Source organism: Tympanuchus pallidicinctus, unplaced genomic scaffold (assembly GCF_026119805.1).
Source record: "Tympanuchus pallidicinctus isolate F22 unplaced genomic scaffold, pur_lepc_1.0 scaffold18, whole genome shotgun sequence".
Classification (NCBI taxonomy): Eukaryota; Metazoa; Chordata; class Aves; order Galliformes; family Phasianidae; genus Tympanuchus; species Tympanuchus pallidicinctus.
The window spans coordinates 1,361,687-1,387,411 of NW_026294699.1; the positions used below are offsets into that span (position 1 = coordinate 1,361,687).

The following is a 25,725-nucleotide window of genomic DNA, read 5'->3' on the forward strand; positions in this document are numbered from 1 at the left end:
AGCCACCCTGGGGGCAGTGCTGCCCCCAGGGGCAGAGGAAGCTGAACCAGCAGCACCCCAGGGCCACCAGCTGTCCTGCAGACGGGGGATGGCAGAGGTCAGAGACAAGGTCCTGTCTGTTGCTGCCACTCTTCACAGGGCTTAAAAAATCAAACTCTTTCCAGTGCCTTTCTCCAAGTCTTCCCTGGAGCTGCAGCTGAGCATGGGGTTCCCAGGTAACACGGCTGAGCTCCATGGGACCAGGACGGGGCAATGACACTTGTACACTAATTGCTTTGCACACCCCCTATCCTGCCTGCTGCTGTTTTCCATGGAAAGTTCAGCTCTGTTAACTTCAGTTGAGGTTGGCCACTATTTTTAGGAGCTTTAAAAACACCCAGGGAGGTGCCTGACTATATTCTGCTGGGCTGGGGAGGGATCCTTGGTGAGGGGAGAAATATTAATGGAGATAAAAGCAAGAAAAATCAGTTATGTCTGATTCATTTCAGCTGCACTCTGTATCTGCACCATGCAGATCTGACCTGTGCTGGACAGCAAAAGGACTGCAAGGGAGCAAACAGCAACAGTACCTGCTGCCAGGGCAGGGCACAGCCAGCATGCTGCAAGAGCTGGGCAACCCATTTATGCATCAATGTGTGTGCAAATGTATAAGAGATGCCACAGGCTGGAGGCAGCATCCCCCCCAAAGGCAGCGCTGATGGCTCTATGGCTGAGCCCCACAGCCACTCTGCCCACTCCAGGGCCAATCAGCAAACTCCAAATGTTGAATCCAGCTCTGAATCCACCCCTGCTCCACGAGACCTAACACCTCATCCCCAAAGCTCCCCCTCCTGCCCCATCCCACAGCCGGGTGCTGTACTTACTGGAAGGGATGGCAAATGGGGGCACTGAGGCTTGGGGGGGTCCCCAGCCCTTCATGTTGTAGGCAGACACCTGGACATAGTAAGCTGTGCCCTGCGGGGGGAAACAGTGCTCAGGATGGTGGTACTCAGCATATGGGGCAGGTAGGTGGGGAGGAACCTCAGAACACGGCAAGGAGCACAAAACTGGACCTCACAGCCTGGTACCCAGTCCAACTACCCCCAGCATCACTGCACATGTGATGGATGGGCTGGGGCATGCTCCCTGCCCAGGGCTCTGCCCCGTGCTGTCCTTCAGTGGAACAGGACAGCAGCTCCCAGACCACGGTGCTGCTGGCTTGTCCCAATACCCTCATAGAAGGCTTCATCCCACTCTTTGAACCCACCAGTGCCTCTCTACCCCAGAGCAGGACGTGCTAAACTCCCTTCCTATGCTCCCATTCTCCACTTCTCCCATCCCCTCCCAAGCCCTCATTCTGCCACCGTCCCCCTGCCCAACAAGCTGCCATCATGTCCACCTGCCCCACACACAGAGCCCGGCTCCAAGTCTGTCTGCACTCTGCTGCCCCCACATCCCAGCCCCCAACTCACCGAGGTCAGCCCACGGATAGTGTAGTGCAGGCTCTTCAGCTTGTCCACCACAGCCTCCCCAGCCAGCGGTGAGAAGGAGGGGGAGCAGCTCCACTCCACTGCAACGAGAGACCTCGAGGTGCTGCATCCATGGAGCACCAAAGGAGAGGAGGGGACAGGGGGGTGACCAGCCAAAGCCAAGGGACACAGCCTGATGAGTGAGCGGTGGGCCGCAAGCCGGCGATGCTGATGGGAGGGATTTTCCCAAAAGCCAAAGTATCTTTCTAAATGGGTGAGGGGCACAGGAGCAGATGCAAACCCGACCTGGGCACTGCTCTGGCAGGACCCAGACTGATGGTGATAGGACAAGGGGGAACAGTTTTAAACTAAAAGAGGGGAGATGTAGTTTGGATGTGAGGAGGAAATTTTTTACCGAGAGGGTAGTGAGACATTGGCACTGCTGCCCAGAGCTGTGGGTCTGTGGGTGCCCCATCCCTGGAGGTGCCCTGGGCAGCCTGAGCTGGGGGCGGGGGGAACAGTCAGTCCATGGTGGGGTGGGGCTGAGCGGGTTGCAAGTCTCCTTCCACCCCAACTGTGCTGTGATACCGTGGTTTTACGGCTCAGAGGAGCACAAGCATGGCAAAGCCATGTGCCTGCAGGACAGGAGGGTAGAAAACAAGCAGCACCTTGAAGTTTGCTTTGGTTCAGGTGGGTGATTTAATCCAGCTTGGGCAGTTTGGCTGGAGGACGTGCCATGCCACAGAGTGCCAGGGCTGTGCCACAGCTCAGTGGGGGCTCAGCAGCCCCCTGCAAGGCAGCACGGCGTGCGCAGAGTGAGCCCCCATCACATCCCATTGGCACACCCAGGATGCTTGCTGTCGCCATGTGCTCAGCAATGACACGGGGACCAGGTCCTTACCCTTGTACTTGGTGACGACAGCCGAGTTGACACTGAGGGGCTCACAGAAGGTCACCTGCACCGAGGAGCTGCTGGCCACCGAAAGGTGGACGTTAGCAGGAGGGTCTGGCACTCCTGGGGAAAGAGAATGCAAGTGATGACTACAGTGAGAGCGGCCACTTCAAACCCCACCATCCACCCAGGGGCAACTCCATAGCAAGCCGGTGCAGCCCACACCTCCTCTCCGGCCCCCATACGGCCCCACTCCCTCCTCAGCTCTCAGCAGGACTCACGGGCGTGCTCAAACCCTGCCTTCATGCGCTTGTACAGCCGGAACCGCCACTCCCAGGCCTTCAGCTGCTTCTCCTTCTCCGAGCAGTCGGCGTTGGGGGCCTCGTTCACCACCTGAGCTGTCAGCTCATTGACGCGCTGCTCCGCTTCCCGCACCAGCGTGGAGAGGTGCAGCGAGCGGCTCTCCAGGCTGACGACTGCACAGGGGCCGAGGGAAGGGCAGGAGGGATGGGAAAGAGGTGAGGGGAGGGTGGTGAGGAGCAGCACCTCTGGGAGCAGCACCTCTGTGCTGGCGACAAAGCCCAGCCCTGAGGCAGCATCTCCGCTGCATGCACTTGGGCTCCTTGCCCCCACAGCACCATTACCATTTGGTTCCCTGCTCTGAAATGTGGGGCCAGCACCATCCCCAACTGCTCCATGGTGTGCACAGCATGAAAAATGGGCTCTGCTGCCCAAGCTGGAGCACTGGGGTGCAGCACAGCCTGCTCCCACCCACCACACACACATCCCCCCAGGAATGGGAGGAAGTCCACCAGGCCACCCAAAGCCTCACGCTGTCCCCACTGCCTCTGCTTGTCCCCAGGTAACTCACAGTGCGGGCTCTCCTTCGCTCCCGCCTGCAGCAGAGCCCTGGCGATGGGCGCGTTGTTGGTCATGATGGCGATGTCCAGGGGCAGCAGCCCCTCGCTGTTGGGGGTGTTGAGATCCAGCTCCTCAGGGCTGTACTGCTTCAGCAGCTCCTGCACCCTGTCCAGGTCCTGAAGCTCCACGGCCTCGAAGAGAGCAGCATTGCTCTGAAACTGGATGGAGGAAGACGCGCGGTTCGGCTGGGCACGGAGCAGCCTCCTGCACCCCAACACCCCTAATGCCAACAGGAGGCCTTTGGAGACACAGCTGACAGTGCTGAGTGATCGTACCACTGCTTGACAGCTCCACTCCATGCACCCGTGGGTTTCACGGCCCCCGTAGTGCTCCCATCCCCTTCTCCCCTCCTCCGAGGGGCAGTGACTCTTACCAGGTAGGACTTGCGGGGCTTCTCCTTCTCGCCCCGTCCCGCCAGGCTGCCCTCATCGAAGGATGTGTAGTTGACACGGAACTTCCCCGAGAGGTTTCGGTACAGCCTTTTGGCCGCATTTGGGGAGGATGGGCCCGGCGGCTTCCTGGCCTGTGCCAGCTGCAGGTCCCGCATCTGCTGCGTCATTTTAGGGGACGATGACCTGGGGCCGGGGGACAGAAGGCAGTGAGCACCCAGCCAGCAGGACATGGCAGCAGGACCCACACCAGCCGTGACCCAGGAGAGCCGGAGCCCCAACCTGTCTCCAGCGCTCAACAGCCATTCCTCTGCTTCTGAACCTAACTTCACTCTGATTTTAAGCACCAAGCAAGGAACAAGCACAGCAAAAGCCCTGCAGCAGTCTGGTAGGTTGTGGCACAGTGGTACTGCAGAGCTGCACTTGAGACGATGGTGTTTACAAAGCCATCACCGAGAAGGCAGGATATCAGCACTGACATTGCTACGTGCCCTCTGCCATCCTATTTCCTCAGTAGGCTGCCAAAGTCCTCTCATGTCACCTTTTATGACCGTGGCGTCTAAAAGCGGTGCGATGAGGAGGCTGGCTCCAGCCCACCTCTCATCTCATCGGCTTCAGCCCACGGATTGAGAGGTCTCCACGGATGGAGCAGGCAGCCGTGCCCACAGAACCGCGGCTTAAAGTGAATGGCACTTGAGAGCAAAAGCACATTCCTCTGCCAACTAAAACAGAAGGCAAACGACCCAGCGCAGGCAGAATGCACAGTTTGGAGGCAATTATCTCCGAGACACTAGAAACAGAGGAGATACAGGGACATTTCTCACTGTTTTCCTTCATCTGATTTGCTTCTAATGAGAAGTAAAGAGACGGAAATGATTCTGAGCTCCGGAGTGAACTTCTGTCTATATTAAACTGGCGGCGGCGCAGATAAAAGGGTTCCGTGCCCTGTGGCTGTGAGTCATCAGGACTCAGTGAAAGGGCCTTGATTTATCTAGAGCTAAACTCTGCGGTGGAGCAACTGATAGCTGCAAACAACGCCCACGAGTTACAACCGGCCGCAGCAGCGTGCTCAGCAGCCAGGCTGCGTGCTGTGGGCATGCAGCACCGGGTCAGGGCCGCAGCAATGAGCTCCTTGCTGCAGCTCAGCTGCATTTATCCCTGCTGCAATCAGGCCTTGCTGCTCAGCTGAGGGATGCCCCGGGGTCGGCAGGTCGCGGGTGAAGTCACAACGGTTTTCACAGCGTGTGAGGATGGTTGTGCTCAGCATGGCTTCATTTTTATCACTCTCTTCCACTGGGTGGTTTACAGTGCCATAGTCTCTGCATGTTCTGGGTTTTCCTGTTCGCAGTGCTGCAGATCTCAGCCCAGAAAATAGTGTTAATAATTACTGTAATTATACAATTTAAGCACACTTTGTTGAAGGGTGTGGGCTGCCCAGGCTCCAGCAGAGAACCAGTCCATGTCGGATGGGGCTGCTCCATCCTGAGAAGAAGGAGCTCAAAAGACAGAGGTGGGGAGGAGTTAACTCTTTTAAGGGATGCTGTGGCTTGGGGTGGCAAAGAGACAGGGGCTGGGATCCTGCAGGGCTTCTTGTGGCTGAGTGGCATGGGGGAGGTTTTGGTGCAGAGGGCACTGTTGGGATGTCTGCTCTGAGTGCCAGGGCTGCTTTCCTGAACCACTATCAAACCCAGCTCGAGGTTACCCAGCAAAGGAGCAAGCAAAGCGGGGCAGAAGACCGATGAGCAGCTGTCAGAGAATTGCCAACCCTACGCGGCCAACCTCGGGGAGATTGGAACCAAAGGATCAGCCAGCATCCAGAATGGGAGCTGGCACCACAGTATCCGCCAGAATATTGCCCAAGGGCAGGCGTGCAGACCACTGCCAAAGGGCTCAGAGAGCACCTGCATTTTCTACTATCATCGCCTGAGCACAAGCTATTTTTCAGGACTGGAGAAACAGAGAATGGATCAAAACCGGAGCGTGAGCTCCCATCCAAAATAGTGGGATTTCATAACCCACCCACAGGCAGCCTGAAACCTAGGACACAGCTCTGCGCTTGGCATCCCTGCTTGGCGGCAGTGCTGCTGGGAACGGCGTGCCCCAGCCACCTGCACATGGAGGATTTCACAACCAGGCACCTGGAGCGCCGCTGGGCTCCAGCCTAGAGCCGTGCTGCTCTGCTGCTGGCCAGGCGAGTTGCAAGCACTGCCATTGCTGCCCAACCCCAGGGAAGTACAGAGGTTGCTCGCCACATCAGAGCCCTTTTTCCCACGTGCACGCACCCCAAAGGTATTTAAGTATTGCGCAGAATTGGGTGGTGACCAGGCCTGCAAGGATGGAGAACCCCCAACGGCCGGGCTGCCTCTGCCTGCACTGCTGGGCCAAACACTGCTGAGTGCGATGGAAACATCTGCATGCCTGGAAAATGCACTTGCTTACTGAAACCTGGATCCAGGGAAAGGCAGCAAACAAGCAATAGGGCTTTGCTTGTTTGTGTCCTACAGATTTTCTCTTTTTCCCACTTGGCAAACGCACCGGGTTTTGTTTTGAATGGAGCCGAAACGAGCCTGCCTCTTTTGTTTAGCAATAACAACCAACTTATACAGATCCCATTCCCACCAGGACATTTTTGCTTGGGCTCCAGAAGCCCGACGCTGTCAGCCCAGCGCCGGGAGGAGCAGGGTGTCCCTGCACAGCCATAGAGCCAGGCACCAGGACGCGCCCTGGGAGCTCCCGTGTTCCGCCAGGCAGAGCACAGCGCAGTGAGGAAGCTGGGACCTCCCACGGCACGCGCTCTGAGGCCGGGAGAGATGGAGCCTGCAGGTCAGCAAAAACGCCGGGACTCTGAGAAGGGTCTGGAGCCAACCAAGAAGATCACTTGCTGGCAGCCACAGGAGGCCTCCCATAAAACACACCGCTCCCGCCAGCCGAGCAGTAAATTTGGGGCAGGAAGGGAGCTGAGACACTCAAGCAAACTCTGTTGCAACACAGTCGCGCTGCCGACGTTTCTTTAGGGGTTTTTATTTTATTTTTTTTCCCCCTGCATTGTTTATTTATTTATTTGTTTTAATTAAGCATTCTGATCAGGGTTTTTTAACGAGCCCAGAAGGAGCCTGTGGCTTAACTCCCAGTAATGGATGACTGCAATTAGACTTCCAGCTCCTCGCTCACCCATGAGCTTCCACTGCAGCCGTGAGGGCAGTGGGTGCTGCTGCTCTGTGTGCCAACGCGCGGCCCCTCCGCACTGGGCACCACAGGGCAGGATCTGCTCCCTTCTCTTCCAGTGCCTGGAAATGCTGTGTTTCTGCCTCGGCACATCCAAGGTGCCGAGGTGTGGGTGCTGCAGATTGCCCTGAGGGGCCGTGGGGGGCAGCTCGGCCCCGTCCTGCCTCCATTGAGGGCAAATGCTCTGTGCTTCTGCAGTGCAGCCCTTAATTGCTGCTTGACATGAAGTATCTGAGCGAGGAAGTCTTGGGTAAATGTTCTTGCTATGGGAACACACAGTGCTGAGTCTCTTTAATTACATTGTTTTTGTTTGGCTTTTTTTATTAGTTGCTCTGCGGCTTCCCCTCCCCGACGGGCCGAGCAGCTCACGCTAAATATGGCCGGGCTTAGCGGCCGCGCTGAAACCCGAAGCGCGGCACCAGCCTGGCTGGATGCGGCCGGACAGGGGGACGGGGGGGACGCATTCCAGCGGCCGTGGCCGGCTCCGACCCGCGCCGCTCCGGGCACCTCCACCGCCCTGCAATGCGTCCCGTGCCCTCCCATCCTTCACCCCACGTTCTGCACCCGCAGCCCTCCTTCCCCTCCGCAGCATCCCCCCAGCCCGTGCCCACCGCTGCCGGCACCGCTGCCACACACCTGCTGCCCTCACGCTGCCCACCGGGCACGGCGCTTTCATCTCCTCCTTTCCCCCTCTTCCCCCCCCCTCCTTGTTATTTTAAAGGCATTCCGGAGGATGCTGTCGGGCTTCGATGTGGTTTGGTTGGGTTGTTTGTTTTCGTACTGGAGGTTTTATGATCACATTGGGAACGAGCCCTAATTGAGCTGCAATTCGAATTGCAGTCCGTGGGTATTTGTTTCATTTTTGGAAGGGCTTAAGCTGCAGCACAGCTTAGGCTGGAGAATGCATTTGGTTTTAACTGGAACCTGATGGGGATGGGGCTGAGCGCGACAGGGCTCCGCAGGCCGTGGCCGACGCATGTTGGGAAACCCAACTGGGAACAGCAGCCCCGCAGCCACCTGAACCCACAGCACTGCCCAGACATGCAGCTCACAGCCACCCCGCACAGCCCACAGTGCTCCCAGCTGCTCCAGGAGCAGCAGCAGAGCCGAGCTGCTCACAGGCAGCAGGCGGGACCTAAAGGTCAGCGCCCAAACTGCCCTTCATGGGATCGGCATCGGTGTCAACTTCTGCTGACTGCCCAGCGCCGACTGCCAGGCCCCAGCACTCCACGTACACAGAGCTTCTGGCACAGGTAGGGACGGGAAACAGAAGGATTCCCACGGTGCAGGCGTCCATCTGAACACCGGCCCCTCACCGCAGTGTGCTCCCTGTGCTCCCATGGGTGCTGGGATGCTGGGGCGGGTGGAGGTGCTGGGGGGACGCCCCGACCCGCTGGCACCATCCCGGCTCAGTCCGACTTCCGCATATCAAAAGCGGATGAGGAGCGGGGACTTAGTGCCTGTTTCAGGAAGAAACCCAATCCCCTCACGGCCTGCCAGGAACAGGCAGCGCTCTGTGCCACAGATGCATGTGTGCAAACTCTTCTCGGGGGTATCAAATGCAGGAGCTGAGTCATACGACGCCTGGGCTCAAAGATCACTGAAGGCAAAAGGAGGGGAAAAATTCTCTCTGCGGGGTCACCGGGTCCCTGCTGGGCCCCCCCCAAGGGAAGGGCTGGGATGCTGAGCTGAGGACATATGGCTGCTGTGCTGGGAGGGGTGAGAAGGGCGCTAAGCCATGTGCACCCACAGCTAATGCCATCCCATGCTTAGCTCCCAGTGGGGCCAGAGGAGCTGTGGGGCCAGCGGCTCCATCACAACACTGTATCACTGAGATATAGGGCCATGGGGCCACGCAGCAGGCAGGCCCCCCAGCTCCTCCCAGGCCAACCTGCACATTGGGCTGAGACCTGCAGAATTGTCACAGCAGTGCCAGGCACCCATTTGAACCCAGGCCTGTGGGATGCACAGCAAATCCTTTAACCTCCTGCGCCACCTGGTGCCACCAGGACGAATACGCGGATGAGCGCTGGCTCCCATTGGAAACCACCTCTTCTCCCAAACCATGAAACTGCAGAAAACTGGCCCGAGGAGGATGTGGGGATGCCCTCTGCTCCACGCCTGGAGCTGGACTCCAGACCCAGTCCAGTCTGCCAAATCTGCACCCCTCCACAGCCCCCCACGCGACCTCCCCAGCCCTCCCGGTGGTTTCCCTGCTGGTGGAAGGCCACCTCCAGTCCCTCGCCCTACCCAAGTCATGCAGCGAGATGGGGACCAAGCTGCTTGCTCATGCCAAGGCTGCACGATGAAAACCAGCACTGGCTGAAGACTTCCAGAGCTGCACCCAAAGGGGTTATAAAAAGGCAGGCCACAGACATTGATCTCGGTGGGGAGGAGGAGACGACGGCCAAGGCACAATGGAAGAACAGACAAGCGCACACACCCGGCTCCAGAGCTGCTGCCCAGCTGGTAAATGTTACTGCAGTCAGAAAGTCCCTTTCTTGCTGGAAGGCAACCAGCAAGGCGCAGCCGGCACCACCGGGCACGCTGGCCTTGACCCACATGGCAGTCCTGGCACTGCGACCAAGAGCAGCCACCATCCATCCCTCGGGGACATCCCTGGCCTGCAGGACCCCTCCCTGCCCTGCGCACACAGGGCTCTAAAGCCAAGCTGGCCTGGCCAGGAAGCTCTCCATTACAGCACAAGTGTTCCCAGTGCTCCCATGTGCCCTGCAGTGAAGCTTGAGGCTTTCCCGTAGCCTCCCTCCATCCTTCCCATCATTGGGTGAGGAGCACAAGGACAGTCGAGTGTACGGAGGAATTTCTGAAGCTCTCAGCAAAGGTCTGCCTTCCACTCTAATATTAAAGAAGATGCCAAAAGCCTCAGCAACCACCAGGTTGCACCTCCAGGTGATGGGACACGCTCATCTGCCCACGCGTTGCAATGGATGTGGCAAGCACTGCAAAGCACACCCATTGGAGACACAGAGGCAAATGCCCTTCTCCAAGGATTCGCAGGATGCAGAAGCACATGGAGATGTTCTCCTCCATCACACATCACCTCCGCTTCTCCCAGCAGCTGGAGGCCTGGGCACAGCACCCCAGGGGGCTCACTGTGCCTTCCGGGCTTCACAAGGAGACCCACAGGGCAGCTCCTGCCAGCAGCCAGGCTCTCAACCCATGGCCACACGGGGACCAAGCCATTGCCATCGTTTGTGGAGTGCTTTGCAGCTTCCCAGTGACCCTGCGTGGGTCCACGTAGTCGCTGACTTGGACCTACATGGCCTGGAGGTGGCTCAGTGCTCGGTGCTTGGTACTGTGGCCAGGAGCCTCCCTGCCTCCACTGGGGACTCTGAGGAGCAATCCTGGCATGCACGGTCATGCTTCCCAGAGGCTAACAATTTGACCAAATCTGGGTTGATTTCTATCAGGAATGTCCCAGCCCTGCCAAATTTCAAGTCTCTTTTCCAAAGCATGGAGGCACCAGAAGTCCTTAAACAAAGAGACGGAAAAAAAAAAATAGCATTGGCAAAGCTACCGTTTTTCCCCAACCTTCTGCTGAAACTTGAAAGAAAAAAAAAAAAAAAAAAGGGAGAGAGAAAGTTCAGCCCGAGGCAGAGTGAGCATGGAAAAATTCAGCCCCAACAGTTAAGGTCTGGCAAAGGTATAAGCAAACAAACTTCCACTGGAAAGCATTGTATAGCTTCAACAACAGCGTCTGCTGGCTCCGGCCGCAATCAGCGCGGCGCACAACGTGCCCCCCTGCCCCCCGCGCCCCTTCCCCTGCGCTGCAGGGCACACGAGGACGGCGCTGCTGCGGCACGGACACGGCAGGCACGGAGCTGATCCTGAGACCGGGGCGCTGTGGTTGTGGCTGCACGGTCCACCCGTGCTGCCTGGGGTGGCTCTGCCTGGCTGCGGGCGCCCCTCCTCCTGGTGCTCGGCTGCTCGGCTGGCACATCCCCACCCCCCGGTACAGCGGGAGCGCGAGGTGAGCGCAGCAACCTCGGGAGCATCCTCCTGCATTGTGGGTATGGGAAACGGCCTAAGATCAGCACCAGATCTCACACGAGTTCACATGAGGTTCACACCACTGGAGCTCTGCTGCACAAGTGGTGTTGCTTGTCTGCTTGCTATGAGACTTCGGGACAGTGTGACCAAGGCAGAGCAGGGCCAGGACAAGAGGACAGGAGCTCCTGGCAGCATCTGCCTCCTCCTGATCAGAACCCGGGGCTCCAAGCGAATACACGTGGCTGAAGCTCTCTTGTACAACCCAGACAGAGCTGCATGGGGAGAGCAGAAGCATCAGCTGAGTGCCACGGCAGCTTAGCAGCACCCAGAGTCATCCTCCTTGCTTCCTGGGATCCGGCAGGAGCCATCCCCCAGTGCAGAGACATCCAAAACTGAGCCAGGAAATAACTGGAGGCTATACCTGCCCGGATCTCCTTTGACCTGGGAAGAGCCATCCACCCACCTCCGCTCTGTCACTGCCTCTGACCAGAATAACTGCCTCCTCCTCTCCACAAAGACACGGATGAGTGAGAACACCACTCAGGAGAAAAATAAGCCTTGCTTTTTATAGCACCTGCCGCTCGGCCACCACAGGCTTCTGCTATGTGGGACCCAGTGCACAAACCCTGACCTTGGTGCTCTTTGCAGGAGGGGAAAGCACACTAACAATGCAGCCAAGGCATGAGCAGGGGCTGCCTGTGCCTCCACTGGGAGAAGCCATGTCCTGACACCCCAGCAATTCAGCAATTCAGGCCCGAGCTTCAGCCTGGGCCTCACTCCTTGGTGATGGGTGAAGTTCAGAAACCCCCGTGAGTCAATTTGTGTTGGGATTTTCTCATCTAGGTCATTTCTGAACGAAACTGATCTGCACTACTCTGTGCTGCCCATATGGCAAAACCTCCTCCACACTGCCAAGCAGCTTTTTGTGGCCAAAGACCTTCATCCCTGCCTGACCCTCCCCACTGACACCGGGAATAAAGGAACAGACAAAAGTGGGATCATAGGATCATAGAACAGCTCGGGTTGGAAGGGACTTCAAGATCATCCAGTTTCAATCCCTGCCAGCCACTAGGTCAGGGATGAGAAAGGAAAGGCCCCAGTGAGCAACCGCAGGGCACACCAGGGGAGATGGACGTGTACTTCTGTGCTGGGGAGAATGGAGATGCCTAAAAGGAAGACAAGGGAACTTGGAAGTGAGCAGCAGATGGGAATGAAACTGCTTCTTCCTGACATCCCCCAGGCACAATGCTCAGCAGGATGGGTTCCCCAAAGTGGGCAGGATTGGCTCCCCGAAGTGGCGGAAGAAAGTTGGGTAAAGGGAGTGCATGAGAAGCAAAACAGTGCTGGAGAGTGAGCATGCAGCCAGGGGAGAGAGTGGGGAAGAGGTGAGGGAGATCCCAGCACACCCGGGGCACTGCTCAGCCATCTCACAGCAGCCAAGCCGGGAGGTCCAGCACTGAGCTGGCGCCTGGACTTGCTGTCCAGGAAGGCAAACAGAAGGTTCCTGGAACCCTGGCGGGCAGCAGTGCTTCAGCCAGGAGGAAACTATCAAAGAGCAGAGAAAACCACGCAACGCAGACTGCTGTTGTTTGTAGGATGAAGGAGGACTACAGGCACACACTGCCCTGAAGCAGCTGGGAGATGGGGCTGGGGAGGTGGTGCAGGTGAGGAGTGCTGCTCCCACACCTCAATGTCCCCAGCAGATAGGCAGTGATGTGGGACCCTGTCTGCCCCAGACATCAGCCTGGTCCCTTCCGCCTGCCCCACAGAGTGCTGGGGAAGTCATGCTCAGAGCCCACAGCTCCAGAGCCCTGTTGTCGGAAAGCCAGGACTTCTCTTGATATTCCCACTGCAGAATTGCATTGAGATCTATCTTGTGTGCAGGCTGAGGGCTGGGAGAGCTGAGACCCCCTTCAAAGTGCAGTACACAGACACTAGCCAGCACCTAGTGCAGAGGATACTGCAAAGCACACGGGAAGGGCTTGGCTTGCAGTAAGACCCAGACATCCACCAGGTTTTTCTTCATACCAAGGACTGTGGTATCTCTGCACCTTCCTCCAGCACAGCCATGGGCACTGGGTGCTGCTATACAAACCCAGCAGCAGGCACCTTCCAGGCATGGGTGCATCCATGGAGAAGGAGCACTGAAGATACTGCACGATGGAGAGCACCTTCTATGCTCCTGGCATCCAGGGACCTGAGGCATTCATCCTGCTGTACAGAGCCAGGCCACAGGGGATGAGAAAGAAATGAGAAGGCAAATGGCCTGGAGTCAGTGTGCACTGAGGATAATGGATATGCTGCCACTGAGAAATAAACTGATCAGGCTTAGATGCGCCAACCACCAGCAGAAGGAAGTGCCCAGAACCACACGCTGGTGCCACACTTCAAATCAGTCTTTTCAATAAATGACATCTGCTCCCTGTGCTCTCAGCAAGGCAGGGTCCGGCCCAAGGGCTCCAAATGTGCACGTTGATCTTCTCTGTCCATTTTTCTCTGTCCCTTTCCTACAGGGCTGCCTCGTTCCCACCGAAGCCACATAAGAAACAAGTGCCAGCTGCCTTCTCCCGTCCTCACAGACCCCGAGACCAGCTGCTCCCTCTGCGGCTCCCTGCTGGTGATGCTTCCTTCCGAATGGTTTCCTAAGGGCAACTTGAGCATTCAGGGAGATACAGGCAGAGATCACAATGACACTGACTTTAAGGTCCCTTCCAACCCACATTATTCTGTGGATATCAGACTTTGAGGGTGCACTTGTTCCCACCCGAGTCCCCCAGCCATCGGTGAGCTCTGGCCCTGCTGGCCACGTCCTGGGAGCACCCTGCTGCCACCCCCAGGTGTGGGGATGGGGCTGTGGGGTCGTGCCATCATGAGCGGAGCTCTGTGCTGAAGTCCGGTTCCACACAGCTAATTCAATAAGTCCCAGATACCATTACTTCATACGGCAGAGAGGCTCCACAGCTATTAGGGGAATTGGGAACGGGGGGGGGGGGGGGGGGGGGGGGAGGAGGAGCTGAAATGGAGAAGGGAGAGAGACGGGAGGGTGGAGAGGGGGAAGCTAAGACAAGCAGCAGAACAAAACATCCCATAAATCATGAGGAGCTGCTGAAATACCAGAACAAATGACCCCATAGCTTGGCCATTGTTCCTGAGTGATGGCTCAAAGCTCTCTCAGCAGAGACAAAACACCGCTCCTTCGTCCCACTGCTGTGCTGCCCGGCCAGGAGCAGCACTGAGCTGGGAGTCAGGATCCACGATGGGTGCAAGTAACTCCAGCATGGCAACGTGCCTCATAGCACCAGTGGGACCCATATCTCCCTGCCTGTCAAGAGCATCCCTGAGCTCCCAGCGTCCCATGACCCTACAGAACCCAGCAATGCTTTCACTGGGTGCATCAGGGCCTGATGCTCCCTCTGGTTGCTCCCTAACCAGACCAAGAGGCACTGGGCTTGGGAGAAGTGGATCTCCTATTGGGCATGTAATGTAAGGTGTAGGATCGCTCAGGTACGGCCACGCAACCCAGAGGAGTACAGAGCCCTCCATGGTGCTGCTGCTCCCTGGCTCCCAAAAAGTCACTGCTAACTCCCTCGGCAAAAACACCATCACCAAGGAAAGAGCCTTGCAAACCATCCACAGACATGGTCCACCAGACCCAAAGCAGCACAGCACCTGCAGGGCTCAAACTGCGAGTTGGAAGTGAGGCACCTCCCATGCATGGCTACTGTGCCCCCATACCAGCAGCAATATGGGGAGAGTCTCCATCCCCCCAAAAGGGGGAATTTTATTGCATTAGGAGACGTTCAACCCCAGTGCTCCTGGCCAGCAGGGCTCCTGCCAGCACTGCTTGCGATGGGCAGCCAAGGAGAGGGGATAGAGGATGGGGACAGGAGGAATGCACCATGCTTTTCCTCAGTTGTCATAGGAGTGCACTGCTCTGACCACAGACAAAGAGAAGCTGAAAATGTGGGGAGCCCACATGGAACCAGAGAGTGCTGAGCAGCCCTGAGCCCCTAACCCTGAAACAGGAGGAAAGCAGGGGAAAATGAGAGAGCAGAGGGCAAGTAGAAGAAGGAAAACTGGAATGAGAGGTGGGTAGGGAAAGGAGAGCACAGCCTGATGCCAGGAAGGCACAAATCAGTGGCAGAAGAGCAGCACAACGTGATGCCAGGAGCGCACGCTGCTGCACGGCACAGGAGTGACACAGGGCACAGAGCATCCCAGGCCCTGCACAGAGCCAGGAGGAGAGCAGGGGTGCAGCCCTCCTATCTGCTCCAAGCTCATGTAAGGGGAAAGAGGATCACTCCTGAGGTGGCACACAGGGAGAGAGGATCCCACTCACCTCAGCTCACCCCAAGGGAGAGAGGGATGCTCACATTTCCCAGAGGGGCTCTGCACACACCAGGATGTCCCTGTGGGGGCCATCAGGGTTCTGATTTGGAACTCAGACAGCAGAAGGTGTTGAGCTGCAAATGCTTTTGTCTCTCAGCCTTCGCCTCATTGAGGGTTCAGAGTTAGATGGGTATCATGGAGCAGCAAAACCCCCCCAGGGCTGTGGCCAGAAGCACTCCAGGCCCCCTGCCCGGCTCGTGCTGCACTGCCCAGTGTGCTGCAGGGCCCCAACAGTGGGCACTTTGTGGTGCTGCCTTTAAAAAAATACCCTAAAAAAAAATAAATCCTAATAATGAAGTATTTATTTGGGTAAACAACCTATGAATGAAAGAAGTGTTTTCTCAAGACTTCACTTTTTCCCTGCCACCTCTCCCTCCACTCCCAGTAATAAGCAGAACTAACAGGGCTCTGCTCGGTCACTGCTGAACTCGGGATCAGACCCTGCTCACTCAGTGCAGCACCACAACAGAGCAAGCTGAGCTGAAAGCCAGCCTGTCCTCCCCCAGAGCCGTGTGCAGGCTGCCCTACCGTCCCACAGAGCAGCACCTTTTCCTGCTGTCATGGTGCCACAGCTGTGCAAACTGCTGCAGAGCAATGGGCTCCCATCTTGCAGCCCCCGGGGCTGACAGAGGCATTAGAGGGAGAAGAGAAATGCTGACTTCTCTCATGTGTACATGATGAGAAAAGAGGAGAACTACAAGCCGATGGGTTTTGAGGAGCGCTTTGCTTTTTTTCCTGTTTGCCATGTAACAAATTCTCGTGTTTGGAAGATTGAGAGCAATTGAGGTACAGCTTTCTGATGACATTGGTTCAGCAAAAAAGAAGGTTGTGTAACGGAGAGGAAAATGATCTGATCCCACAGAGCTGACATTCTGTGCCTGGCCTCCTTGGTACCTGCACAGCTTCTGTGCCCAACAACCTCACGGATGGAGCAGCCTGGAGAAGGACCCACCGCCTCACACAGAAGTGTGAGAACATACAACAAATGCCAGACAGTTCTCCAAAGAAAGCAGGGAAAGCAAAAACCAAACTTGACATTCTTAAAATTTCTGAGCATTTCTTTTTCTCTTTCTTCTTCTTTTCACTTTTTTTTTTTTTTTTTTTTTTTTTTTTAAGCTTTACCCTCCTTTCTCCATCTAAGGAAGCAGAGAGCAATGCAATTTCCAGTTCTCTAAAATATCCTTAGCAGGTCACCTCCAGCACGGGGAGGGCCGGCTGTGATCTGCTTCCAAGGCTGCTGAATGAGAGCTCAGCAAGCTGGGGTGGAGCAGGGCTGAGCGTGGGGAAGGGGCAGCCCCACAGCCCCGGGGCTGGGACCCAACACAGCGGGCTCACAGCTGCCCAGCCCCGATGGATGCCCGTCTCGCTGCTCTCCTTTCACCCCACACAGCAGGAGCCCATCTGGGGCTGCCTGTCACTCTTGCAATGGGGTGATGGTTCGAAGGGTGTTCTCCCATGGGGCAACGCACGGACAGAGTGGGGACAGGGGAGCAGGAGGGGGCTGGGAGGCTGCTTGCCCCCAGCCCCTTCTTGCAGCTCTTACCATTCAATGCTCAGAGACCTGGGCCGGAAGGCAGACAGCTCGGCCGAGCCATACTCAGCTTTCCTTCTCTTCTCCTGCTTCTGCTTCACCGACAAGCGGTGGGCAAACCTAGAGAGGCTGCTTTCCGACCTGGGGAAGGGGAGAGGAAAGGAGTTAATGTCACTGAAGGTACCTTGTGCTGGGGGCTGCAAGGGGCAGGGGGCTCCAAGGGGCACCAGAGCGGGCAGCACAGCAGCAGAGGCTGAGCGGCGCTTTGGCTCCAGCGTCAGCCCCACAGGGCTGCAGCAGTGGCACAGAGCTGAGCCCCTGCCCGGCACCGGCGCTGCCACGCTCTGCCAGGGCCGACGCTGCTGTTCTCTGGGGTCCTGAGCTGTCTCGCCGACCAAATGCCTCTTAAAACACAATAACATAAAGGGAAGGGACTTCTCAGAAATAAGAGCTCTCGCTCTTTCCTTACGATAATTAAATAAACCACGAGCAGCTAACAGTTTTTTTCCTGATACATTTTAAACACAGACATCTTCAATTCATTAACTCTGGTTATTGATTTATTTTTCAGCTTATGAATTGCTGTTGCTTGGGACGGGGTGGAGACAGCTTTCTGGAGCAGGCGCTCGTCTCCGCCATCACCGCCGGGAAAGAGCTGGTCAGCCCTTCCAGGGTCATTCCTCACATTCTTGGGAAGAAACACTACTTTGATGTAAAGGATGAGGTTTGCCTTTAAAGAAACCAAGCAGAAATGCAAACCCCAGCGTTCCCCCTCAGAGCGCTGCAGGGAAGCACGGGGTGAGGAGAGCCCATGGGAGCACTGGGAGCAGAGCTGCTGCAGATGCAGCCTCTCTGGGGCCGTGTCACGGCTGGGAGGAGCAATGCTCTGTGCCCATCACTGCTCTTGAGGGGCCTGGGGGCTGTGGGACCTGCCTGGAATGCAACCCCATTGGCCCTGAGCAGTCAGTACTTCGGCCTGCATCCTCTCCCAGACTCAGTGCAGCCGAGAGGTGTGGAGGGTATAGGGAGGACAGAGAGAGGTGCCCACAGGGCTCTGTGCAGAGGCACGGGGCAGCCTGGGAGCAGGAGACCAGGGGCACTGCAGGAAGCAAGATGTGGGCATGCAGAGATGCTGCTGGCACTGGGGGCACGGTGCCCATGGGGGGGCGAAAGGGGTTGTGCTGGAGCTGGGTGACCATGCGTGCTGAGGCCACCAGACCCAACAGAGCTCCAGCAGAGACTTCATTTCCTTTTCTATTTAGAAATCCAGGAGCACATTACAGTATCATCTGGCTATTTATACAGCACTGCTTTACATAAACGGTGCTGCAGAAGAGAGAATGAATCATACCTGCTCTGCCCCGGCTGCACGCACGCCGTGCCCAAACCCACACCATGCCCTCTGCCCTCTGCCCTCGCCCCCAGGCTCCATGCTGGGTGCACCCTCAGCCCCCTGAGCTCTGGTTCTGGGACGCTGCTGGGTCCGTGCCCAGCTCTGGGAGGATACTGGCACAGCAGGGATGCTGCTGTCACACACATCCACTCCCCAGGTGCTTTCCAAAAACAGCTGCCCCTTGTCCCTTAATTCTTATTACAATAATGACAGGGAAACCGAGGCACAGAGGCCACGCAGTGAGGACAGCTCACTGTTGGCTGTCAGCCCCATCCCCTACAGGCTGCACCGGCCAGCAAGGTGTGTGTGTCTCCTGCCAGCAGCACCGGTACCATCCTGGCCCCAGCTCCTGCCCAACCTGCCACCAGCCAGGGACGTGCAGGGAGAGCCATCAATTGAAACATCAACCGCAGCGATGGGGAGAGCCGTCTCCTGACAACCAGAGGAGGTTGTTCAGCTACTGTGCTGTATCATAAATCACACCTCTCTGACTTGCCATCTGTCAGCCAGATTACACATGTTCAGAGTCCCATGTCAGCGTTTAAGTCCGAACACAGCATCTTTTTCCCAGAAATAATTATCAGCCCTGGAGATTCCTGCAGCAGCACAACCGAGCTGTGGCTCGTCCCTTCCCTTAGAATATTGCAGTGGAGCAGGCTGGCAGTGAAGGCAACGGGATGTGGGGGGAGGAGAGGGTGGGGGAGAAATGCAGCTACCCCCCTCCCCATGAAATCACAGCTTGGTGCATGTGAGGGCCATGCACGGTCAGCACCTCTCTGCAGCAGCTTCTGTGCCTGCTCTGTCCCCAGACTGCAGGGCCTTTGCAGAAAGGCAACAAGGCACTCAGGGCACCTGAACCCACTAGGAGCAGGCAACGCAGGTGGCACCAGCAGCACCCCCTGCCCACAGCCCAGCCCCTCACCAGCACCTTGCATGAGGGCTCGAAGCAGCCATGCAGCAGCGAGGGAGACATCTTAGCCGTGGCAGGAGCAGCTCCCACCTGTTGCACTCGCTGGTCCGAGACACAGCACGTGCTTGGACGTGGCGACCAATTGACCCCGCTCCTGCAAGGCAGCCAGCATCCCCCGGAGCAGGCACGGGCGATGCAAGCGCCAGGGTGGGGCACGAGGTGGCTGCAGGCACTCCGCAGCGCTTTTCGCAGTGCCTCCCCCTGGAACGGTCCCTGCGCAACCAGCATCCGAGCTGGGCTCATCCCCCGTGCTGGGGAAGGGACAGAGGGCAGGAGCCGGCACAGCTCCCGCATCCCTCTCAGCAGAGCAGCTGGGCTCCTGGAAGCGCTTTATTTGCACAGGTGCAGCCAGAATAAAAAAGGAGAAAAAAGAACCACCTCCCGAGCAGGCAGAAGTTTTCAAAGAGGCACCACGCACGGACCCACGGCTGCACACACGCAGCCCCCGGCGAGCATCAAACACGAGCACCGAACAAACAGACCCCATCCCGCCGTCAGCCCCGCACTCCCTGGGCACCACGGGGCGCGTCCCCAGAACAGCAGCCACGGATAGGAGCGGTGGGCCGCGCACGGTGCCGCGCCGGGAGGGATGCGATGCCCGCGGGATGCGCACTCACCTGCACCGCTCCTCCGCCTTCCCCTCGCGCTCTGCAAGCAGCCAGCAGCGCTCAGCCGCGCACAGCTCCCCGGCAGCATCCCCATGCCCATCCCCTCTCCGCACACAGCCGCACGCACGCTCCCATCCCGGCCGGGAGCGCAGCCCCGCTGCCCCGCTCCCAGCTGCCACCTCCGCCTCCCTCACCCATCACCTCAGGATCCTGCTGGCTCTGCGCTCCGCTCTTTTTTTTTTTTTCTTTTCTCTATTTCTTTCTTTCTTTCTTTTTTTTCCCCTTTCTTTCGTTCTTTCTTTTTTTCTTTTTCTTTCTTTCTTTTTTTTTTTTTTTTCTCAATCTTGTTTCTATAGAAACGAGATTAGCAGAGGGGGAAATAAAACAGCCCCATGTGACTCAGATTCCGACACTGAAGAATCTCCTGGTCGCGCTGTCGGTGCTTTACATAACAGGGAGCCTGCGCGGCTGGGCATGGGGACTGGGCATGGGGAGGGGGCCCAGGGCTAACCACACACACTCCAATGCCACGACGTGCCCTGAGCCCGCTCGTGCCCCCAGAGGCCCTGTTCCCTGCCTGCCCTGCTTTGCCACCCTCTTCCATCAGCAGCAGAAGGGGCAACGGCGCTGAGAGCGGCCCCAGCTCTCACCAAACCCCACGCACAGTTTGGGGCAGGTGACCCAAGAGCCCCTCACACTGCTGGGCTGTTCTGGCGGCTCAGGGAATGGCTTCGGTCAGCAGTCCCCAGTGGTGGTGGCCTCACAGGTGACAAATGCCCACAGGACCTCCTGAGCCCCCAGTGCTGCACACACATGCTGCAGGCGGGCAGCTGGGTGGGATGCTCAGAGCCTCAGGGATAGATGCTCACTGCTCCATAGCTCCTTCCAGCCCCACATCTCTCCTGGTCCCCCCCATGCCCCCGTGGCGGTACTGATTCAGCCATGATTAACATGATTAGTGTGATTAATGCGATTAGTATGAGGCCTGATGGCACCGCAGCACTGGGGGCAGCTCACCCCCAGGCACATGGGGAGGGGCAGCCGGACCACGGATGGATGAGGCCCCGTGTGAGATCCTCTGTTTAATGGATGATAATGGGGCTGCAAAAAGTTCCTCCAGCAGCACAGCTTTGATACTTGCAGCTAATTATAGCTGGCATTATTGGGATGTATGACAAGTAGCGAGTCGGGGGATGCTGTCTATTTCTGACCCACAACACCAGGAGGGCGGGCGGCCCCAAGGGTGAGAGGAGAAGGGAAGCGTGGGGAGAAGGACGGAGATACCTTCTGTGTGTGGTCAGATGAGCAGAGCAGCTGCTTCCGAGCGCGGGTTTGAGATGTGAGGTGTTGATAGCGAAGGCTGGGAAGCGGCTTGACACATCCCACAGTGCAGCCCCCCATTGCCTGCTCACTCCCCACCCGGTGTCATGGTCCTTTGGGTGCACCCTGAGGTCCCCTGACCCAGCTGTCCCCCAGGCTGACTCTGCTGGAGCCACGTTAAAGACAAGAAACCCAACGCCCATCCTTTGCCTTTCACAACACCTGTTGGCCTCTATGGGATCCAGCACCCAGCCGGTTGCTGCACAAAAGAAGTGCCAATCCTTGGGACTGGATGGCATTTTTAGAACTTCTCCTCGTTTTCTTTGAGTTTTGTTAAACTTACAGCTTTTGCTGCAAAGGATTTGATGCAAATCCAAGCAGAAGGGACCGCCTCATGAGTCCTAAATTAAAATGTTCCTTTGTTTTGGCTTTCAAACACTGTGTTTTAATGCCCATCCACACTCGGAATGGAAGGTAAATTTGCATGTCGTTCCCCTACGAATCCTTTGCCAAAGCAGTGATTTTGTTCATTTGTATTCCCCGGCGACAGCAGCTCTGCCCTCGGAGCAGCAGCTGCCTGCCTGCAGAGCAGCAGAGATGGGCACGTTGGGGATGCTGAGTACAGAGAGACCCAAGCCCAACGTGTTGGTGAGGCAGGGCTGTCTTCAGCTGGCCTTGCACCGCCTGGGTCTTCCTTACAGGCTGTTGGCTTGGGCTGGGGCCTCCCAGTCCCACTGAGACCCTTCTTTGTGATGTGGGAGCAGAGATCTGATCCTGCCGTGTAACAGACCGCTGGCAGCACCATCTCATGGGAGTGCATCTGTGTGCTTCACCCTCAAAATCGGCCACATCAAAACGAAGCTCCAGTCAACTGCAGGGAACGTAAGACAGGCAGAAACTGCTTTCCTCAGGTCAAATCCTTGCCATTTGGCTTGTTTTTAAGGATTCTGCCATCTCCCTCTCTGTGAAGAAATGCTGGGCTGTGTAAGGCAGCAGGACAGGACCTGGGCTGTCCCACGGTGGCTGCATGAGCCTCAAGTGTCCTCATGCCACACGGAGCCATGTGCGTGCATCCCTTCCTGCTGGGGGACAGGAGGCTGGCACACACAGCTCCAGCACTCGCTCTTCAGAATGTTCCCTGTAGCAATTCAAGCTTTTATCATAACTAACAGGATAACTAACATAACTAGCCGAGAGCCTGGGAAAATTGAGAATGAATTGCAAAGCAAACCCTGGTAACCCCCTTTCCTCCCATCAATCTGCTCAGAACAAGGACGAGTTCCCCAGGGCTCAGCATTCCCTCCCCACAGAGGTTCTGTGGCGGCAGTCAAAGGCACCTCGGGCTGTGGGGCTCCCCTGCACATCCCCCACACCGGGGAGCAGAGAAGCCCCGCGAGATGCGGATGCTCAGTGTCAGCCCCACGCTGCCGCCAGCCCTGCCTGGCCCCTCTCTGCCCAGCAGCCCGCTGTGGGGCACGGGCAGCCCATGGACCTGCTGTTGTTTAGTCTGACGGCGGCACTCGCGCCGGAGCCAACCCTTGTTTTCGATGGCCCCGCGTCCAACGCTGCGCGCAGGAATGGAAAGACTTGTTATTCTGGGCTGCCCAGCCGGCCGGGTTTTCCAAGTGCAGGAGAGGAGTGATGTGGTTAACACGAGCCGGCCGCAGAGCCTCCATGGTTTTCCTTTTTGGACGGGCATCAACCTGCAGAGGACCACACCGGCTGACGCCATCGGGCAGCTCCCAGAGGGCAGGCAGGTGCCAGCAGCCACGCGTGCACGTGGACGTGTTGGTGCACATGGCACAGCGGTGAAAATGGACACGCCGGTGCACCCAGGCTTGCAATACATGTGGGGAATGCTGTGTTCACACAGCATGTGTGCAGGGTGCTGTGGGGCAAGGCAAGAGGCACAGCATGGCCTGGGCTGTGCCCTCCCCTCAGCACCTACCCAGCCACAGAAGGTAAGGAGTCACCCAAGCCAGGCCAGCCCCACACCACAGTGCCCAGCCCCAGGTTGGGTAGCAGGAGGCTGCGGAGCCGTGGGGCTCACACACAGCCTGGTCTGTGGGCAAATCCACAGAGACACTGTGGGAATGCAGCAAGCACCAGATCCACTCGGTCACAGTTACAGCATCTCCGAGCTAAAGGAAAATTTCCCTCTCCAGTTTTTCAGTAGCTCTCGTGAGCGTGTCACTATTGGAAACGCAACCTGCCAGGCTCCCTGCTGCTGGTACATCCCCCACAGCACTGTGCCTCGCTCATTGCTCCCAGGGACGTGCAAAGGTTCCCCTTGGAGAAGGGACCAAGAGGAAAAAGGCACCGGAGAAAAGCCCCGGGCAGCCCCCGCTCCTCCCCACAGCATGGAACCACCGTGGAGGTTTGAGGGACTTGAAGAGCTTTGCGATGCAATAAAAACATTCCTGCCTACAAAGCATGAAACCCCAAAAGTTTATGGGAAACCACTGTCTTCGGATGTCTGCATATCTTCAGGCATCCTGGGAGCTGTAGTTCAAAGAAACCAAGAACAAGAAAGCGGCCGATAATGATAGTTTCTGGACGGAGGCTGTGTGACTATTGGCTCCCGGATGAAAGCCGCATTTCTGGGATGCTGAGCGCATTTCTGCAGCCAAGCAGAGCAGCTCTGCGGCGGCGGGGAGGGACCCAGGGCCAAAGGAACCAACAGCACAGCTCCAGGCAAGCACTACGAGAGCTGAAAGCTGGTTCCTGAGGGCACTGCAGGGCCATGGGAGCTGTGGGACCCTGAGGACACAGCACAGTGGCTTTCCCTGGGTCCTGCAGAAGCTAAGGGTGCAGTCCAGGCTGAGTAAGTCAGGCCCTTGTGAGCCAACAGCTTGGTGCCTCAGTTTCCCTATTAGCTCGTCCTACCCAGGGCTGTGCAGACTGGCATCACAAACTCAATGTCCATTGGAACTGAGCTCGTGGGCCACCAGCTGTGCGCATCACACTGTGCCCACCATCCTTAAATCCCTTAAATCCCCATCAGGCCCATTTCTTCAGACCCCACGAAGAACAGCCATGCCAGATAGGCTGCTGAAAGGCACTTCATTCGGACACAGAAGCCTCTTTGTGCAAGGCAGTCCCATCCCAAGGGGTGAAGAATCGGAATGCAGCGTGCCCACACTGCCTGGCCCACACCTCTCTGTGGGGGGGACCCACGGGGACACGGGGCAGCACCTGCCCACCTCACACAGCAGAGCACAGACACGCAATGTGTGACACGGTGCTGCTGGCAGGGCTGCTGCAGGGAGCCTGAGCAGGCTGCTTCAGACACTCTGAAAGCAAACAGCCAGCAATGACAGACAAACCACAGGAGGGTTCTGCCGTAAAGAAAATCTGCTGCCCTGAAGAACCAAGAAGAGCTGCATTATTTGCGCTGGCAATAGCACCACAAATGCTTTGCACCACGCTCCATCCTCCGGCACAGAACACACTGCAGGTCACTGCCAAAACCACATCTCAGCACGTGACACACACAGGTGGGACATGATGGGAAGCAGCTCCCCCCCCACACACAGCACCCTCACACTGCCCTGCAGCTTCCTCAGGGCTGTCATGGAGTACGCAGCCCCCCGGGGTCCCAGCAGCAGATCCATGCAATGCTGCAGACGTGAGCTGCCGGAGGGTTTGCAAAAAGCCCATGTTGGCAGCGTTGGGTTTGGATGCTGGAACAGCACCTTGAGGTGTGTCTGTGCTGGCTGTGCTTCCACAGACAGTAGAAGAGGTGACTTGGAGGTGCTGAGAATTGAGCAAGGAATGGATAGGATGCAGTCAACAAGATTTTGGGCATCTCACGGGCATCCAGTGCTTTCTTACCCATGGCTGCCAAAGGCACGCAGCCATCCCAACCACCCATGGAGCCAAACCCCAGGTGTTACCAAAAGCACCCCATGGGCACAGCCTCTCATCCTGCTTTGAGGTGACTTGGCCCAGTGTAAGGTCTGAGCACAGCCCCACTACTGGGCACCCCAAGCCCCAGTCCAGTGTTTTCAACTGCTAAAGCCCTATAGGGTACCGCTGCACAGCCCTATAGGATGCTCCAGCACAGCCCCAGCTCAGAGCAACCCACACCGCCAGGGATCGAGGCAGACTGCCTCAGTGCCCCCCGGACACAGAACGAGCCTTCTGCAGCCTAAAACACAGTTGTTGAGCTGCGCCTCTCTTTGAATTAACACTGCTTTAAAGACCAGGTTGGAATTGCTGACGTCCATCCATTATATCCCGAGCCGTTCCCAAAGCTACTGTCTCTTTTTCAAAATGAGCCGAAGCAGCAATGGGTTATTAACCAAGGGGAAAACGAGGACAGGGAGGGAACGTGCTGTTCTTTGATCAGAACTGTGCTAATGAACATCGTAAAGATCAGAAGACCTCAGTGACAACTTCAACCCTAGAACTGCTGCAGTCAGACCTACAGCAAACCGGATGAGAGAAGAGAGGAAAGGTGTGCTGGATCCCAGGTGCTCAGCATCCCGGGGGGACCACGTTGCCATGGCCTCGTGAGGGGCTCTCAGCTGGGAGCAGCTGCTGGAGGGACCAAACCCAAAGCACGTGGGTATCTGCCAGGGGGAGAGCGGCCCGGCAGAGCGATGCTTCACGAAGTGCACCTCAGC

At 57.3% G+C, this 25,725-nt stretch overlaps 1 protein-coding gene across 6 annotated transcripts in view; it reads right to left on the reverse strand.

Moving 5' to 3' along the window:
* Positions 1-25,725, reverse strand: part of LOC128079053 (ankyrin repeat and fibronectin type-III domain-containing protein 1-like) — a 133,531-nt gene that overhangs the window by 7,446 nt on the left and 100,360 nt on the right. For 3 of the 6 annotated variants that reach the window (XM_052679923.1, XM_052679925.1, XM_052679921.1), the window contains 7 exons: positions 16,819-16,947; positions 3,635-3,836; positions 3,212-3,419; positions 2,622-2,816; positions 2,350-2,463; positions 1,452-1,549; positions 864-954 (listed from right to left, as the gene is read on the reverse strand). In XM_052679923.1, the coding sequence (XP_052535883.1) occupies positions 864-954; positions 1,452-1,549; positions 2,350-2,463; positions 2,622-2,816; positions 3,212-3,419; positions 3,635-3,836; positions 16,819-16,947 (1,037 nt within the window). Of the gene's footprint in view, positions 1-863; positions 955-1,451; positions 1,550-2,349; positions 2,464-2,621; positions 2,817-3,211; positions 3,420-3,634; positions 3,837-16,818; positions 16,948-19,786; positions 19,876-25,725 lie in introns of those variants that run through there. The other 3 variants (XM_052679926.1, XM_052679927.1, XM_052679922.1) reach the window with 3 other exon arrangements.